Below are 18,770 nucleotides of genomic sequence, written 5' to 3'. Positions count from 1 at the left end.
AGACCTACCTGATAATCCGGTGGGGAGTAGGGGTGAGGCCGCGCTGCAGCTAGCGCAGGCCATCGCCCCTAGCTAGACGTATCACGTGACAGGGTAAGGGAAAGCCCCGTCACGTCGGCCAGTTTTTTATCTTAAAGGGGCCATGTGCGCAGGAGCGCACCAACAAAAAGGTAAGTCTTTTTTTTAAAAAAAAATAAAGTGTTCCCCGCTTCCCCTGCCCCCGATTTCCCACACACACAATGTCTGATGACCCCCCACCCACTCGCTCACCATGTCCGCCCCCCGCTCACTCACCCGTCCACCCCCACTCACCATGTCTGATGCCCCCTCCACCCCCCCGGCCGCGATCTCCCCACTCTGGCTCCGCTCTTCCACCCCCATTTCTCCTGCTGGGTCTGCTCTTCCCCCCCCCCGGCCCCCATCTCTCCCCCCCCCCCCCGGCCCGATAGGCACAGCGCTCCTATGGAGCGCTGTGCGTGGCTTTTCCCAGCTACTCGCGAGTAAGCTGCGTAGCCGGGAAAAGCCACAGAACCAGTTAGACATGGAACTCAGCCTGGGGCTACGGAAAAACCGGGCCACAAGTGGATCCGGTTATCCTGGATCAAGGGAGGGTTTAGCCCGGGCTGACTCCGGGATCCCCTGTGTGTCATCTGCTTGCACAGGAGTGAGCCCGGGTGTCAACCCCGGCTAAACCCTCATCTAGCAACGGCCCATGAGCCCCTGGCACATTTTAAAGGAAAAACCATTTGCTTTCATATATAGGGAGATTAAATGAGAATCATATCAAAAGCCTATCTGCACCCATATGAACCTTCCTGGACCCTGGGATTGGCCTTGCAAGCCCTGCTGTCTGTCTTGCCATAGTGAAGATCCATCAGACTGGCAGATACCCTAAAGAAGTACATATTGTCTTGGACGATCAACTTAAAGAAAAAGGAGGAATGCTGTTTTTGTAACAACAGCTGCTAAACTCCTCTATGCACAAAACTGGAAAAACACACAAGTACCATCAATGGAGGAATGGCTGCTGAAGGTTTTGGAGTTGGTGGAGATGGCCAAACTTACAGCGCAGGTAAGAGAAAAATTGACAGCTTCGTTTGTAACGGACTGGAAACCTTTGATAGAATCTGATTAACAAGGGCAAAGGATGTGCGTACAAGCAAATCTCAGATTTGTCAAGTTCTCCAACTTCCACCTAAAAGTTATTTCCATCTCGTGTCTGTATCAGATTGCTATCTGTTTTTCTCTTTCCACATAAAAAGTTGTGTGTATATTCGTGCATAGTTTTCCAAATGTGCATATCAATTTTGTGCATTTTGGAAATGTACTCTTTCTTCTCCCATTGATTAAAGTGTGTTCGTACACATTTTGAAAAGTACACATCGTTTTTCAAATGTACGCATACTGCTGAATGCAATTTTTTGGTCTGTGAATTGCATCACAAGCTGACTTTGACTGCAGATTGCATTTGAGTGCATTTTCAGTCCAGAAGGTGCCATCTGATAAATCCTGATAAAAACAAACTGAAACAAATTTCTCATAGATCCCTAAGTAGGGCAGGGATGAGGAGCAGCTGGTCCTCCAGATATTGTTGGAATACAGCTCCCATCAGGCTTAGCTGACATAGCCAATGGTAAGGGATGATGAAAGTTGCAGTCCAACATCTGAAAGGCCAGATGTTCCCCACCCCTGAACTAGGAAATCCTGGTTGCTGAGACAGTTTCCTGGAATGGAGGGCAAGCAAAGCCCAGGCCAAGAGCTCAGGCCATCACTTCCAGGAGGGACCATCCACAGCCTGAGAAGGATGTTGGCGCAGTCCCTCCTCCATCGTCCCTGGAGCTACTTAAGAAATGAGGCTACCCAAGCTAAGGTGCTTGAAGAGATCTTCAAATGGCCTGAGAGAACTATATTCTGGTGCTTTGCTTTTGGTAACATTTGCTTTATTTTGTTTCATTTTTGAACATTGTAAACTGTCTTGGCAGAAAGGCAATATAGAAATTTAATAAATAAATAATGCAAATCGAAAGACTGGAGTAGTTTTCAGCTTTGTTCTAGGAAAGCCTGAAGTTCCTCAAAAACGTATTACGCTTTCCCACCACTTCTGATCTTCCACTGCCATGGGTGATCATGAGAGATTTTTGAGTGAGTTTCAGGCAGCACCATCCAAGCAAACAGGGCAATTACATGGTGTGGCTCAACACCTCCCTCCCTCAACAGAGTGTATAACAAGACCCTGGGCTCATCTACACCAAGCAGGATATTCCACTACGAAAGTGGTATATAAAAGGCAGGAGCCACACTACAGCTTTATAGCAGTATTGAAGTGCATTGACAACTGTTGGGGCCCATTGACACATACCATATACCGCTTTCATATCACTTTCATAGTGCTATATCCTGTTGGGTGTAAATGTGTCAATGACCCCCAACAGTTGTCAGTGCACTTCAGTACCACTATAAAGCAGTAGTGTAGATCCTGCCCTTTATATTCCCCTTTCATACCGCTTTCATAGTGGAATATCCTCCTTGGTGTAGATGAGCCCCCTGAATCCTCTGCAATGCACATGATCCCTCAACAGAGAAACTAATATTCCTTGAGAGCATAAAGTTTGGAAACCATTGGCTGAGAGAAACTGAAAGATGGAATGTTACAATACTTAACTTTTTTTAATTTGACATTGGCTGAACATGATTAAATGAGGTCTTAAAATAATAGTGGATTTCACTGCTTTAGTTATACACCAGCACATTTTAGTTGTACATTACATACACCAGCCTTCCCCAACCTGGTGCCCTCCAGATGTGTTGGACTTCAACTTCTATAATCTATGGGAGCTATGCTGGCTGGGGGGTTATGGGAACTGTAGTCATATATATCCAGAGGACATCACTTTGGGGAAGCTGGTGTACATATTCCAGTCAAAATGAAACGCTTTAAGTTCCCATTGTTTTAATGGGGGACTTTTAAGCAGGCTTCCACATTTTTGCTCACCTTACTTGCCATGACAAGTTGCTGCCCTCTTGACAGGCACAATTAATTCCAGCCTTCCTCCCAGTCCTGGAGTTGCAGAGGTGAGCAGACAATGCCCTGGAAGTTGGCTATTCATTGCCACCCCTACACCACGCCACAATTGGGAGGGTGGCTGGGGTGCTCCTAGACTAGAGCATCTCAGCTGTGCAGCAATCAAACTAGAAAGCTCCTGTCTGATGGAAAGGGTGGTGAGGGCTTCCTTGGCCACTGCATAATGGAGGCAAGGGCAGACGGAGGTTCACTGCACCACCATTTTTGGCTTGGCGGCTTGGTTTTACGAACATGCTTGAATCTCTTATGAAATCAATGAGACTCAGAAATGCTTCACGTTGTTCAAATAAAAATGGGGCAACTGCAAGAATTTACAGCTCATCAGTTGAGAGCGATGATCCTGCATTTCCTGATCCAACACTAGTATCCAAGCTCTTAAATTCAGAAAAGAAATTCTCACTAGTGCCAAAAGAACAACAGGTATAATATCTCGGTATCTCATACCCACTTGAAAAAAGTAATATTTATCTCTGGTAAATTACAAGAAATTGTAGTTTCTATACTAGAACAATATTGCAAGCATAAAATAATTAATTATATAAAATGCATTAAATATGAACTCTAACTTGGAAATGAAAGAGAAACATCATAGAAAAAATACATAGACATGTTGGAAAATGTTTACCCATAGCTTGCTTTTCCTATACTAACACTATGTCATTTTTTCTAGACACCTAGGTAAAAAAAAGATTAACATGGCCACCTAGAGGTGAAGAGAATAATTATAAAGAAAGTCAGATATTTTTCTATGCAAATGTCAACGTACTACATATTTTTGAAGTTTATTTTAACAGATCATAAAACAAGCCCAGTTCTAAAACCTTGAGCTTGTGTGTCTTCCAGAGAACACCAGAATAACAGTATTACAATGCATTAATAAATATTAATTTTTGTGAACCGCCCAGAGAGCTTCGGCTATTGGGCGGTATAAAAATGTAATAAATAAAAATAAATAAATAATACTTAGTTTTATTTGTATAGCTATTAGTATAATATCTTTCTGACTGCGATGGCCAGCTCAACATTTTTTAAAAAAAAACTGTGATAAAAGATGAGTTTACAATATTGTGATTTTTCAGTATTTAATTAGGTGTTTAATATCCTGCTCTTCACTATAACGATTCTCAGTTCAACTCATAAAGTAAATTTAAATCAGCAGCAATGAAGTTAAACTCAAAACCAATAAAAAATCTACACACCCTCAGTAGCATAACCAGATAAAAACTGTTAAAATAACAGATTTTATTTTTAAGGGTTTGGGAAAATAAAAAGAAATTCTTACCTAGTACAAAAAGAGCAACAAACTTAGCATCAGGTGAACTTGCCTGGAAAGACCACAGAGAAGAACTTAACTTTGGTCACTACCTACTTCACCTTTGATTATGGTGGGAAGCATATCATACCACACAGGTAGGCTCATGTGGGAGGAGGCAGTCTTCAAAGTCCTCATGTCATAGGCCATTTATGCCCTTATAGATCAATACCAGCACAATATTAATTTTATATGTGATTTATTTATTTTTTACTATGCTATTCCTATATTCCAGGAGCTCAGAGATAATTATTTGGTTTACATGTAATGACAATCCAGAATATGATTCACACTTATTACCCATGGGCTGAGTAAGGGTGGTCATTGAATCATGGGTTGTCATTATGTGCAAACCTTGCACTATGTTTTAGCTGAACAACTTAGGCCTTAGCTAGACCTAAGGTTTATCCTGGGATTGTCCTGGGGTCATCCCTGTTCATGTAAATAACACACAAGATATCCAGGGAGCAGGCAGGGACAATCCCAGGATAAACCTTAGGTCTAGCTAAGGCCTTAGAGTTCACAATGCAACAACAGTGGGTTCTATTCCTGGGTTGTTCATGGTTAACCCATAATTAAACCACAATGCAGAGTCCACATGTAACAATAACCCACAATTCAATTACAACCCATACTCAACTCGTATTCTGAGTTGTCACTACATGGGAACCAGGTCAATGACTCTGCTATTTTAAGTTAACATGAGATTCTGGGCTCATCTACACCAAGCAGATGTATTGAAGTACAGTGACAACTGTTGGGACCCATTGACACATACCATATACCACTTTCATACCGCTTTCATAGTGTTATATCCTGCTTGGTGTAGATGTGTCATGGGCCCCAATAGTTGTTAGTACACTTCAGTACCACTATAAAGCAGTAACGTAGATCCTGCAGAGCACTTCAATATCACTATAAAGCACTAGTGTGGCTCCTGCCTTTTATATACCGCTTTCATAGTGGAATATCCTGCTTGGTGTAGATGAGCCCTCTGCTTCATTCTGATTATGATTTAAAAGAAAACAAGAATGGTTGTAATCAAGTGTAAAAGTCATCCAAAACTTTAAAAATTAAAATAACTGATTGAACATGAGTTTAAGGAACATTATTCAGGAGTTGTCCATACATAAATAACTAAGGTTATACAGTATGGCTGATATAGGTCTTAGCTAGACCTAAGGATTATCCCAGGCAAATGGAGGGGTCATCCCTGCCTGCTCCCGGGACCTGATGTTTCATTTGGATGCACAGGGATGATCCCGGGACGATCCTGGGATATAGGCCTGGTCTAGCTACGGCCATAGTTTGTGTGTGTGTGTATTATATATGCATGAAAAGTATCTGGAAATTCAAATATAGAATATTCGTCTTGTACTATAATATGTATTTTTAGTATTTATATACACAGCTGTTCTTAATAAAATTATTCTAAGTGAAGTAATTCTGTTTCCACCAGAGATATCTTTTTTTTCTGCATAAAGCATTTGTATGTGCCAATTATTAAGGCATTATATGGCAGCGATTGGTGCATATAATCAATTACAGATGGAGGGTGCTCCATGCAAGTTAATTCTTTTAAATCCAAATTTAGCAGATATTCTTAGGAAAGTACCATAGCACAATGCAAATTTTGCATGCAAAATTTAAAGACAACAGCAACAACAACATACCAAGAATATGAAATTCAGCCAAGGGTCAAACCCCTGAGAGGTAGAGAAAATCCTGGTGGGCTTGCTGTATTAGCAACGTATTTAGGCTATTCAGATTGCAGAAGATAAGCTCAATAATATAGTGACCCATACAGAGATGTACTCAGTAGAAGGCATTCATCTTATAGCGGAGAACCATTACACTTAGGCATTTGTTGGGCTTCTCTGCCAAAGCAGCCAAGTTACTGAGGCAACTTAATTATCCTCTGTAATAAAATTTAAATCAATACAATTCATAGCTGAATATAACCTTGGGGCTAGGTTTCCTGAATGTTTCCTCACGTGTTTACCTACCAAGACACTAAGGTCTTAGCTAGACCTGCCTCATAGTCCGCGACGGAAGAGGGAAGATCTTGCGTTGTGATTAATGCGAGATCCCTCCTCTGTTCACACGTGAGGTGCGACGACCTCAGGAGGAGAGGTGTCGCGCCTGCCATTTAAAAAAAAAAATTAATGAGGAAGGAGCGCACGAACACTCGTGCGCTAAAGGTAAAAGTTTTTTTTAAAAAAATTAATTACTTTTCCCGCTGCCCCCACCCTACCCCCGATGGTTGCGGTGTGCCTGAGGAGCCCTGTGCCCCGTACACAGCTCCCAGCTCCGCGCGAAGAATCGCGCAGAGCCGGGTCAAACCACAGCAACAGGCCACATGTTCTACAGCCTCGGGCTCAACCCAGGACTGCGGAAGAAGCGGGCCCAAAGGGGAGGGCTCTATCCCAGGCCAAGGGAGGGATCATCCCTCCTTGATCCCGGGATCCCCTGTGTGTCATGTGGACGCACAGGGACAATCCTGGGGTTCGCCCCGGGATAACGCCTGGTCTAGTTAAGGCCTAAGGCCATCATGAGACTGACCTCCATGTGCCCCCTCCAAATGAGGCGAGCCAGGTGGCTACAAAAAAAAGAGAGGGTCTTTTCAGTGATGGCCCATGGAATGCTCTTCCCAGAAAAGCTCATCTGATACCTACATTATGATTTTTCAGTGCCAGGTGAATAACTTTTTATTGCCTTACGCATTTTAAGAACTGTTTTTTGTGCTTCTAGATCATTGCACTTTTACTTTGTTGCTGGTTTTATTTTAGCTTTGTGAGTTGTACTGTTTTTTACTCTTGGCTGCTAGTTTTATCTTGGTTTATTACATGTCGTTTTGATTCGCTTTTTTAATGTTTTGTACACCACCCAGAGAACTTATAGGGCAGTTTAAATGTGTAATCTAGACCCAGGAGAGTACTTCACAAACCCAAGGAAGCTCATGAGAAGGGTGTACAGCAGTTGCACCATGGAGAGTAGATTTTCCACAGACAGTGAGTCACCATAGAGTAATTGTGAGATAGGTGAATTGAGGAGTCATTTCCACTGGCAGGGATGAAATCCTTCATTTCACCTTCAGAGTGGATCCAGTAATATGGAGCTCTCCTGTGTCCTTTTTGGCATGCCTTCCTGGTGAAATGCTGGCAACAGGAGTATATATCCTCAACCTACCAAGGCAGAGGAGGCAGTGGTCATGGCTGTCAATGGGGGCAACTTGTTGCACAGTATACTTTCTGAAAGGTGCTTGTTACACCATAAATAAAGATGTGTGGATTTACCAAGCTCAACTTCATCAAGGTTTTCTGATTTCCACCTCAAAGCTTGTTCTAACCCAGGTTCAAATCCGTTTGTGAACTTTTCCATATAAAAATTCATGCCTATTTAGGTGCACATTTTTGAAGATTACATGATACTCCTTTTGACTAATGCATGTTTGGGCAATTTTTTAAATGTACACATTTTTTCACACACATTTTCCAAACAATTTTTGTTGCTGCTTGAATCACATTGCAAGCTTTGAAATGTGCAAACCTCCGCCTGCAAATTGCATTCAAGTCTGTTTTTGTTCTGGGAGTTGTGGATTGGATAAATTCTAGTTAAAAAAACAAATGAACAAACTGAAATTAAGTTCTTCTCCATCATTAACAACAGGTGCCCTCAATGACTAGGGAAAACACTCACTGATGGAGAGTTGAACAAAAAAAAAAAACCCGCAAATAATAATAAAAAAGAAATGACACCTCAGAAAAAGAGGAATAAAACGTGAAAATGAAGAAAAAAGACATCACTCATGGTTTCCTCAGAAATAGAGTGAAGCAAAGGTTCGTACAGACGCAACTCCTATGGCAGTGAAGTTGGAACTGCGCAGGACAGAGCACTTATCGCAAGGGCCTGGGGCAGGCTTCCCGTCAAGATGTTTTAGCGCCTAGCAATAATTGCTTTTTATATGTCCCTGGGGAGTAAGTAAGGTGGTGGCTATTAAGAATAGGGTATTTTCTGTTGTTGTTCCCCGGTTGTGGAATGAGCTTCCTAGAGAGGCTCACCTGGGACCTATGTTACAGTCTTTTTGGCAACAGGTGAAGACCTTATCTTCCCAGGCATTTTAGTTTATCCATTGTTTTAAATTTAGGTTTTGCTAGATTTCATTTTGGTGCTGTTAGGTTTTATTTTTATTTAAAATTTTACTGTAGCTTTAAACTTGTATATTTTTATCATGTTGTATTTTATAGTTTGAATTGTTGTGAACTGCCCAAAGACCTTCAACTATTTGGGTGGAAAAGAAATGTAGTAAGTAAATAAATAAATAAATAAATAAATAAATAAAATAATCGAACTAGTTTCCCATCAGACCGGGTAAAAAGTTAGGCGTTCACAAATTTGCATCATTGTCTTTATAATTTTCTAATCGTGTTGGAATCATTCTCATGATAGGAATTATACTTCAAGAACGAAAATGAGTTGTTTTCAGATAAGAGTAACATCCCTATGGATGTATTCATTTATTAGGTTTATCCTAGTGAGATACGATAGTAAAGCATTGCTGGAATTTCATCTATTTTTTACAGAAAAATTCCACAGGTAGTTCTAATATTAAATAATAATTTGTACCAAATAAATTTCTTATCCCGTAAACCACGGTGGGGAACCCTTTTTAGCCCAAGGGATTAATTGGTTTAGCAAGCCAGGGCCCATATGCCAGCAATGGGTAGGATCACATCCAACTGAGGCTTTTTAAAGCCTGGGAGCTGTCTTGATGATGGGGCACTGGTGCCGCAACCCCCCAAACTCCACGCTTGCATTCCTGTGGGTTGTCCCCACATTAAGGAGCGAGCACAGGGTTAAGAGCTGCCGACGCCATTACACACCACCATGCAACTGCACATCACTACATGGCTGCTGCAGTGCTCCCACCCAGGCCACCATCACAGGCCATTGGGGGGAACTTAGGTTGTCTCTGCAGCCAGAGCAAGAGCAAGAGCCGGGCTGGCTGGGGGCACCTCAGAGGCTCACAGAGAGAGGCAAAAGAGAGATGTTGTCAGCCGCAACTCCTCCTCCCCACCCACCCAGCCAGCCAGCCCAGGCAGCTGCAGCCAGCCCTTCACAGCCGGCCCTCCCTCTCTTGTCTCTCTCTTTCCATCCCCACATTTTTTTTTTTTTTTTTTTTTTTTTTAACATTTACATGCTTCTCCTGCGTGGGCTTCCTTCTGCCCATGCTGGAAAAGCACAGAGGTGTTCCAGCAGCCATCCAGCTTGCTGGATCACCCCAATCAGGGATCGCCATCTGTCCAGACACGCCTCCAATGCAACTCCGGAACAAGGGAACAGAAGGCAGATGCTGTCGTCACCTTGCTGCAAGAGAAAAAAGTTGGGGCAAGTCCCCAAATTTTTTATTTCAGATCTTCAGGGGAAGGCCCTGGATTGGCTCAGCAATGGCTGCTGCATCATATAAATGACCTAGCGCCACTGTGAAGCCACCCCAGGGTTTTCCCCTTGTCAAGACAAGGCCCTGGTTTTAGTGGGGAGGTCAATATTTCAAGGTCGTATACAGTGTTGAGGAGGGTTGGCCCTTCTTTCCCCAATAGCCACTCCGTCCCCAAGAGACAATATATATAGGCATAATGTTTTTCTCAGATTAACTGTCAACACCATGAAATAAACCTAACATCTGAAAAGCCTGTTTTATACTAAAAATGGAAACATGTCTGTGAAAACCTAAAAAAAAAATCAAGAAAATAATTTATTTGTTTCTTATCCAACATCATCCCCTTAAAGATACTTTTTTTGTAAACAAGAAAGGTGGTTATTTCTAAAAAAAAATCTTGAGTTCAGTGTATTTAATAATAATAATAATAATAATAATAATAATAATAATAATAATAATAAATTTAAACTGTTTAAAAAAACAAGAAAGGTAGTTTACAATTTTAAAAATTTGTAGTTATATAACATTACAGTTTGCTGTCTTTTTAAAACTTCAATCTTAAGCTTACAGTGATATTTTCTAAATTCCAAATGTATATTTCAACATAAATTATGTTGAAACTGTAAAACGTCCCTTGATGTTCTTCACTTCTAATCTGAGATAGAAGCTTCAACAATTCTGCTCTGAACATTCATGAACAGGCTGATAGTGCTTGTTAGCCTCTTTTATGGCCTGTTGGTTCCTGCTTTCTCTGCCACTAATGTCCTAGGATGTGTAGAATTCTCTCCTTCACGAACCAGATGCAACCATGCATGCTCTTCATTATGTTTTCCTGCATTCAAAGCAAATTCATTTGAAATACATTATAATATTTCAAAAGTTTCTTACTTTGAAAAGTTTTAGAAATAAGCCAAAGTGTTTTAAACATTTTAATAAACTACGCACTTAAACTTCCAGTATCAAAGTTGGTTCCAACAATGTACGTTTTCAAAGAAAAGGAACTCTGATCTCATGTGAATTCACCTTTCTGCTGTTGCGTTGCCCACATCAGTAAACTGCTAGAATTAGCCCATCTTAGGTGTAATTTGACCACAGGTGTATTGTCATCACTTATTCTGAGTCATAAAACCAAGTACCATAAAGAACAGGGGAGATAACGGCGCACACAGTAAGAGCTTTCTTTTTGGTTTGCCACAGAAATTCCCACTGCAGAAAAAACAAAACTGAACAAGTTTCTATTTGCCAATTGCAAAACCAGAAAGCACGTGTCTGGGAGCACGTGTTTCTTTTCCGGAACCCAGCCTAAGCCACAATGTAGCTTCACAGATAAGACCACAAAGGTTACTAGCCAAAAATAAGTTCTACTAGTGCGTCTGCCCACACATACCTCTTTTAGCCATTTGTGATTTTTCAATAGCCTAAAATAAACAAAGAACTGACTCCCCCTATTTGCCAAAGCCTATTTGCAAAAGGCACCTAGAGGCATTTTGACTCATCCAGGTAAGTAGGCAACTGGCTGTTTTCAATCCTGGAGCCCAATGGCTTTTATGCATGAAAAATTACACAAAATAAGAGTTTAGACTTATAAAACATTCAGGGGAAAGAGGGATTGTCAGAGAATGGTATGGCACTGCACTGTTTCCCAGAACCAAAGCCCATGCTGATAAATGGGTTGCTTGGACTAATGAGAAGGACATGAAAAGCTGTGCTCTTCTACTGAGCCCATCCTCCCAATTCACATACATTCCACATGCCACAAGCAAAATAATGATTAAAATGCACTATTATGTCCTTCGTTATTTCCAGATACTAAATGTTTCCTCTACTAAAAAGTTCTTATACTGTCTCCAGAATATGCTAATGCTTGCTTGGACTTGGTGAACTGTGAAAGGAAGGGCATACTAGGCCTAAGAAGCCACCACTGAGAGCACTTTGCTGTGTGCCATTGTTGACTGAAGAATGGAAGATGGGTAGTATATTGGAAAGAAGTCTCTCTCTTTTGAACTTCAGCTCTTAACATGCTTACTTAGAATTCCCAATTATGCTTCCAAATAAATGTGTGGGGAAACAGAAAGTAAGTGTATGCCGCTATGGTCTAGGGTGCTCCCCCCCCCAAATATTTTTAGGGAAATGGCACTTTAAACAAAATGTAGAAATCAGCAGACCAGCACCTCACTGGATTGCTTGTAGGTATCACAGCAACAGCCATCACTCCTGCCACAAAATTATCTAGGCTCTGGGATGATAACTATGGTATAATCCTCAAGGAACCAAATTTGGTCCAAGATTTCTGATTGCTAGAGTATAGTTTCTTAGTGGAAAACATGATGGCTTAAAGGACAGAACCAGCCAAAATTTCCAAACTATCATCAAGAGCCTCACACAGAACATATTAGAGGTCTCTTACCAGTATTCCTGTGCTCTTCCGGAATGTGCAATGTACATCTAAAATGGCCAATGTATCTAAGTCCTCCTACCCATGTTCTCAAGTAACAAGGCCTCCTGATTATCATTTACCTCAGCATGGATTCTGTTCTAATTGGTTCACATCCAGTTTTCATAATAGCCACATAACAGATAAGCATAGAGTCTTCAAGTCAGATGAAAAAGAGAAGTAGCATTGATGGTAATCAGTATACCAATTATCTGCAAACTGCCACACATTGCCAAACAATGTCTACACACTGAGGTAATGCCATGGAACTCTAGAGAACGTCATGTGGAGTCAGAGATAAGGCTCTTTGTTAGGGAGCCATATGTTTACCCCCCACAAAAGACTTCTTTTTAAAAACAAGATTTCATTCTCCTTCTCCCTATTCTTCAATCTAGAATTATGTGTCTGTTTGTTATCTTTACTTTCGGATGCTTCCCTGTTCCCAAACTTTGGCTACAAGCAAAAATAATAATAATGGTCTTCTACTTCCCTCATAGAAGTCATCCAAGAGAAGAAATAGTCTAAGGGCAAATGTCACAGGATGGTGGCGTCTTAGATACCCTTGTGGACTCACACCTTTAGATAGCCTTTCCAATATAATCATGTGCCAGCAGAACATCTGCACTACAGTTCCACAGTTCTACCATATCATCACCGGAATTTGTACCTGCCTAAGAAGGCCAGCACATGTTCTTTTAGAATAGTCAGTCTATGACAACAGTGACTTCTTCACAATCCCAATCATAACATGTGTTATTAGACCCACTACAAGCCATCATACATTGCACGTTTCACTTGCCATACCATTTATTAACAGACAACTTTTATTTCAATACATTATAATACTTTGTGAGTATCTTTTTGTTTAAAAGTTTCTAATATTCAGGAACATAGATAAATACTGGAAACATCACCGCACTACTAGTTCAGTAAAAATAGTGTAAAATATCCATGAATTTAACAATAATTTCAAAAGAATTTTTTTGAGACAACAGACAAGCATAAGGAACAGCACACTAAAAGTTGCAACGTCCAGGTTGATGCAAAATAGGGTTGTTTTTCATCCCCAGTTGACAGGCTATCCTTATTAGAGGGTAGATAGGAGAGACCACCCAGTGTACCACAAGCTGTTGAGGCCTCTTCCTAGGCTCTGAGAAGGGAAGAGGCCATGGTTCAATCAAACTGAAACTGATCATTGACAGTGCAAGTCACTTAATTATGGCACCCTAGTGTCAATAATAGATTTGCTAGGGGGGCTCTGCAGGGTTGAGGGATTTATTAAGATGATCCACTGCTGGAAACTAATGGAGCTGGCCATCTTTTCAAAGACCTGGTTGACCTGTGGAATGGGGAGGTGACCCAAGTGGCTGACATGATCTCTTATTGCACTGAGTTCAGGCAAATTGATTTTTGAAAAACTTAGGACAATGCGACACTTAGGTAGGAAGCTAGAACACTGATGGAGGAAAATTCAAGATGAATCTGACTAAACAGGGCTAGAGACCTTTCTAAGGTCTATTTCATCGAGATTATGGCAGTTCTTCTTTGCTGCCATTAGGTTAGCACAGTGTCATCCAGCAGAGTTGTTTCAGTACTAAAGCCATCTCAAGCTCCATTTCCGTAGTGGAAAGGCATGGTATAATTAGATAGATAGATAGATAGATAGATAGATAGATAGATAGAGGGGCTGATGATGCCAGCTCTATCTGTCATTGTCAACTGGTGTCAAGGAATGACACCAATTGGTGATAGATTGGATGTAGGTTAACAATTTGAGGTTCAATCCACATAAAATGGAAGGAGTTAGTCAGTAGACAAGCTAATCTGGCATTGGGAGTACAGCCTGTTTTGGATACTATCCTTGAAGGATCATGTTCACAGCCTGGGGGTCCTTCTAGGCACAGCATTTCTCCTGGAAGTTCAGGTGGCTGCTGTGGCCAAGAGCACGTTTGCCCAGCTTTGACTAGTAGACCAACTGGGCTTTCTTCCTGGAGAAGACAGATGTCACCACAGATCCATGTCTTAATCACCTTCTATTTAGATTACTCCAAGACACTCTATGTGGGAATGCCCTTGATGAATGTTCAGAAATTGTAGTTAGAGCAAAATGCAGCAGTCATATTGTTTTCTGGGGCATGTTTTGTTACGTATTACACAAGTTGTGCATCAGGTACACTTGGTTCCAATTTGTTTTGGGGCATGCAGATGCCATCCTTGACCATGTCTTGTGCCCAAATCAAATGTTAGTCTGGATAAGATCATCTACAGGGGCCCTTCTCCGTGAGCCCCTGCCAAAGGAAGTGAGGCAGGTGGCTACTAGGAGGAGGGCTTTCTCCGCTGTGGCACCCCGGTTGTGGAACGAGCTCCCCAGAGAGGTCCGCCTGGCGCCTACACTGTACTGCTTTCGTCGCCAGCTGAAGACCTTTTTATTCACTCAGTATTTTAACACTTAATTTTAACTTAAATTTAAATTTTACTGTTTTAACTCTGTATTTTAATCTTATATCAACCTTGCTGTGTGGTTTTATCCTGGTTGCGCTTTTTATACTGTATTTCGTAATTGTGTTTTAACCTGTTGGTGTTTTACTGTGGTTTTAATTTTTGTGAACCGCCCAGAGAGCTTCGGCTATTGGGCGGTATAAAAATGTAATAAATAAATAAATAAATAAATAAATAAAATAAATAAATACAATTCTATGTGATTTAATAGAAGACTTATCTCCTGGCGGTGTGCTTATATGATTTGGATTATCTGATGTCTAGTTTGGGGTCCACACCCACGTTCATTTATTTATACATAGTTTGGCCAGTATTAGTATGGAAACAATACACATGACATAGGCCAAATCTACACCTACAGCCCTTTTGCAATGGAGGAGGGGTGACTGTGATTTTCCCCACTTCCTCAATCTGCACTCATGGGGCACACGCAAGCGAAGTTTCCCACAATGACAGGAATGTTGTTGCAGGAGCATATGTGCCCTGTTATGGCGGTTCCGCATGTGTAGCATTAGAAGTGGGCGGGGCTAGGCAGATGGCTATGGGGCACAGGATTTTTTTAATTACTCCTGAGGGATCCGCACCAGCGCAGATACACAGCAACACATGAGGGGATAGGAACTCTGACAATTATGCGTTCCTGCGCAGAGATACGTTTGATAGTTGAAAACTCGGTGGTGAAACACACCGATACCCATGAAGATGCCCCTCACAGCTGATTGGCTGTTCGCTGAGCCTGGAACTTGCAGTGAACAGCAACAACCTCGCAAAGTGGGGGGCACACTGCAAATGTTCTTTGCAATGGAAGCGAGAGAGCCGGAAAAACCGTGACAAAAGCAGTGAGGGATATTTCGGTAAAACTGAGAGGTGGAGCCGCAATCATCTTGGGAGCAGGTGAATGTCATGTGGCCCGTTAGTGATGACTACGATACAATCCTGCAATAAACGGCTGGTGTAGACTCCCCCAGTGTCTTGCACCAAAATGAAACACTGGGCAGGATGAAATGTTGTGGTAGAGGTCACTCTCCTGGAAGCATGGATGTCTGATCTGGGGTGGCCCTAACCTTATTGCACATAGCAAAACTAGCCAAGCATTGTATTTATTTATTTATGTACATATTTAGAATGAATAAGGAACTAGAGATGCACTCCCCAAACTAAGCATTAGACCCACACCTCCAGGGTAATGTCCTCTATGAGATGGCACAGAATCACATCTGGTCCAATGCATATTTGCGTGCAAGACACTATCAAGCATTTTTAGTGGTCCAAAATTCCTCCAGTTCCTTATTCCTTTCTATCCACATTAGCTATTATTGGCATGAAGACATGCTTGACAGTGCCTTGCACCCAAACAAGGCATTGGACTGGAAGCAACTCTATGGCAGAAGATCATAATAGTTACATCAACAGGTGTCAAAGGAAATTGACAGAATTGGCTTTAGAAGTGTTCAAAGTTCTTTTGGGTTTTTTTATCTTAAAAGGACACCAATGGCCCTATTCAATGTCTGAGTGATTAAATTTTTGTATTGTTAATTTTAAAAAATGGATCCTGTAGATGCAGAGACATTAAAATATCAAGTGACTGCTATTTTTCAGCCACTTCCAATTGTACCTGGGGATGAAAAATTTTTTTGCATTATGCTGGACATTGAAATTTTTAACATGCTGTTTCCTAGTCTGAGTGTTCATTAAAAAAAATTGCAATTATTTTAAAGTTCAAACTGATTTTTATTCTTTTATATGCACTGAGCACTCAGAAAGCAAAATATAAATAAGGCTATAACCCTATACCTTTTTACTTGGTAGTAAGCCCCACTGAACTCAATGGGATTCACTTCTGAATAGAAATATATAGAACTGCACTGTATAAGCAATCCACTCCTTTCTCCGAAATCCCTAATTGCCTGAAGGTCAAACTCAGTTTTAGATTTTACTGCCACATTTAGAATTTCTGTCATACAACTGCAATATAACTAGAGTGCTTTTTGATAAATGTGAAAGAAGATGAAGTAAAAACTATTGTAAATTATTCATACCTTCGTCTATCGAGGCGTCACTACTGTACCCATCATACTCTGCAGAGAGAGGGCTATATTTTTGTCTGGTTTCCCAAATGTAGTTTTTTTGTTGTCTGCTATCTCCTGCTGGTGGCCTTGAGCTTTGTGTTCTGGACAAGGCTTCATGGTATTTACCCAGTGCCTCATCTTCACTTTCAGATGATGAACCATGCTGATCTTTATTTATGTAAGAGTTGTCTATTTTGAAAAAAAAAATGGTAACAGATGGCATCAAAAAGAAGATTGCTAAAATTATACTGGTTCAATATTTAACTGTTAATACATTTTCTAAACAGAAGATAATATAGTTCACATTTTAGCAAGTTAGACAATGGTTCAAACTTAAAAATAAGCAGATAATCATAAACTTATTTTTTGTTTCTGTCATTACTAGAGACAGTGTAAAACGTTTAGGGAGGAAATAGTCAGGCATTTAAAGAGATAGAAAGAGGTATTTCCTTAAGTTTTGTTATGGCTCATTAGGATCAGGGGTGGATTCTTCCACACATGTGATTTATTGCCCCTCCCTGCCCCCCTCTCTCCAATTTCTGTTTCTTCCTAGCAATCAGTCTAGATTTATAAAACTCTTTTGAAACTTGATGTAAGGCTTTATTCAGTCATTTGCGTTGCTCGCCTTGTTGAACTGATACCTTTATGACAACATTCAATTTTATTTAAATCTGCAAAATTTGGTTTAACTTTTACTTTTCTTCAGTTATTTTTATATTTATGTTATTATTTTATGTGCTTGGACTGATTTTTAGACAATACAGTTTTAGGCTTTTTGACTTCATAATTTGTATGTTATTTTCTCACTTTCTCTGATAAACAGCTATATGTAGCTCAAACCATGTTCGATTTCCAGATATAAGTTCTTATACTAAATCTACCTTTGCAGTCTATTTCTGACCCACTAATACAGTAAACAGGCTTATACGTTTAGAGTTCAAAAACATTATTATCCAATGTAATCCATCAAAAGATCTAGCAAAGTGCAACAGAATAGAAGGAAAAATGGGGGAGGGGACTGATTAGCAGCTAGTCAAAATGAGTAGCATCAATCAAGACAGAAAAATATGCAATCAGCTTTCAAGGAATAGAAATAAAATTATGTAAAGTGTGTTTCAGAGGGTGGTATCCAGTGGCTGTGTGAGCAGAAGGCAGTTTGTGCAACCAAACTTTCCCTTCCTTTTCTCCCCGCTGCAGCTCCATGAAAACGTCTTCGGAGAGTCAGAAAGCCCACCTGCGCAAGTGGGGGCTGTGTCATGCAGGGCTGCACTGCAAATGGGGAATTGCCTGAAATAGAGTGAAGGAAGCTTTCTCCGGCAGAAGCCCCGTTCAGGTATTCCAAAATGAAGCAATACATGCACTAGCACTGTCACCTCTCTGTCATCATTCTCACCATATGGCAGGCGACTGTGTACAATCAAAAGCCTGCTCTTTTAGATCTCTGGAAAATCAGGATTTTAAATTGCACAGAGTACCTCCATGGATACTGGAGGTTCTCCACTGCAGACAGTCACCCTCCACAAGTAGAAAGCAACGAGAATTACGACAAAAGGGGGCAGACCTAGCATCCCTGCTCTTTCTCCTCATATGTAAACGTTACTCACTGGTGCAAGATATAGCTGGTGCAAGATCGCTCTATTTTGGGTGGTTCTCCCTTTGTACTGCAGTCCTGTAAGAGCACCTATTCAGGAGGGCCCCCAACCTTGGACAAGGTTTCAGGGAGCAACAGGGACTATGAGGAAGAGAAAGGGAAGAGAAAGGTCAGTGGTCCAAGCTGCCTTCCGCTCACGCAACCATGGATATAACCCTGAGAAAATAATATACACATTATGAAGAGTTTTCAGTCAAAGGATTGTTTTATAGATCATTACAAACGAACTCCATAAAAGAGTTGAGAAAAGAAGTATGTAGTAAAAGATCCAGGAAAGGCCAAA

The 18,770-nt window shown here is 41.0% G+C and overlaps 1 protein-coding gene across 3 annotated transcripts in view; it reads right to left on the bottom strand.

Moving 5' to 3' along the window:
* The window catches only part of SYT14 (synaptotagmin 14), a 106,149-nt gene that overhangs the window by 47,114 nt on the left and 40,265 nt on the right, over positions 1–18,770 (bottom strand). For all 3 annotated transcript variants that reach the window (XM_063124013.1, XM_063124011.1, XM_063124012.1), the window contains one exon: positions 16,807–17,025. In XM_063124013.1, coding sequence (XP_062980083.1) covers positions 16,807–17,025 — 219 coding nt within the window. The remainder of the gene's footprint in view (positions 1–16,806; positions 17,026–18,770) is intronic.

Source organism: Elgaria multicarinata, chromosome 4, assembly GCF_023053635.1.
Source record: "Elgaria multicarinata webbii isolate HBS135686 ecotype San Diego chromosome 4, rElgMul1.1.pri, whole genome shotgun sequence".
Classification (NCBI taxonomy): Eukaryota; Metazoa; Chordata; class Lepidosauria; order Squamata; family Anguidae; genus Elgaria; species Elgaria multicarinata.
The sequence above is the reverse complement of the archived record's forward strand: the minus strand, read 5'-3'. Positions and strand labels throughout refer to the sequence as shown.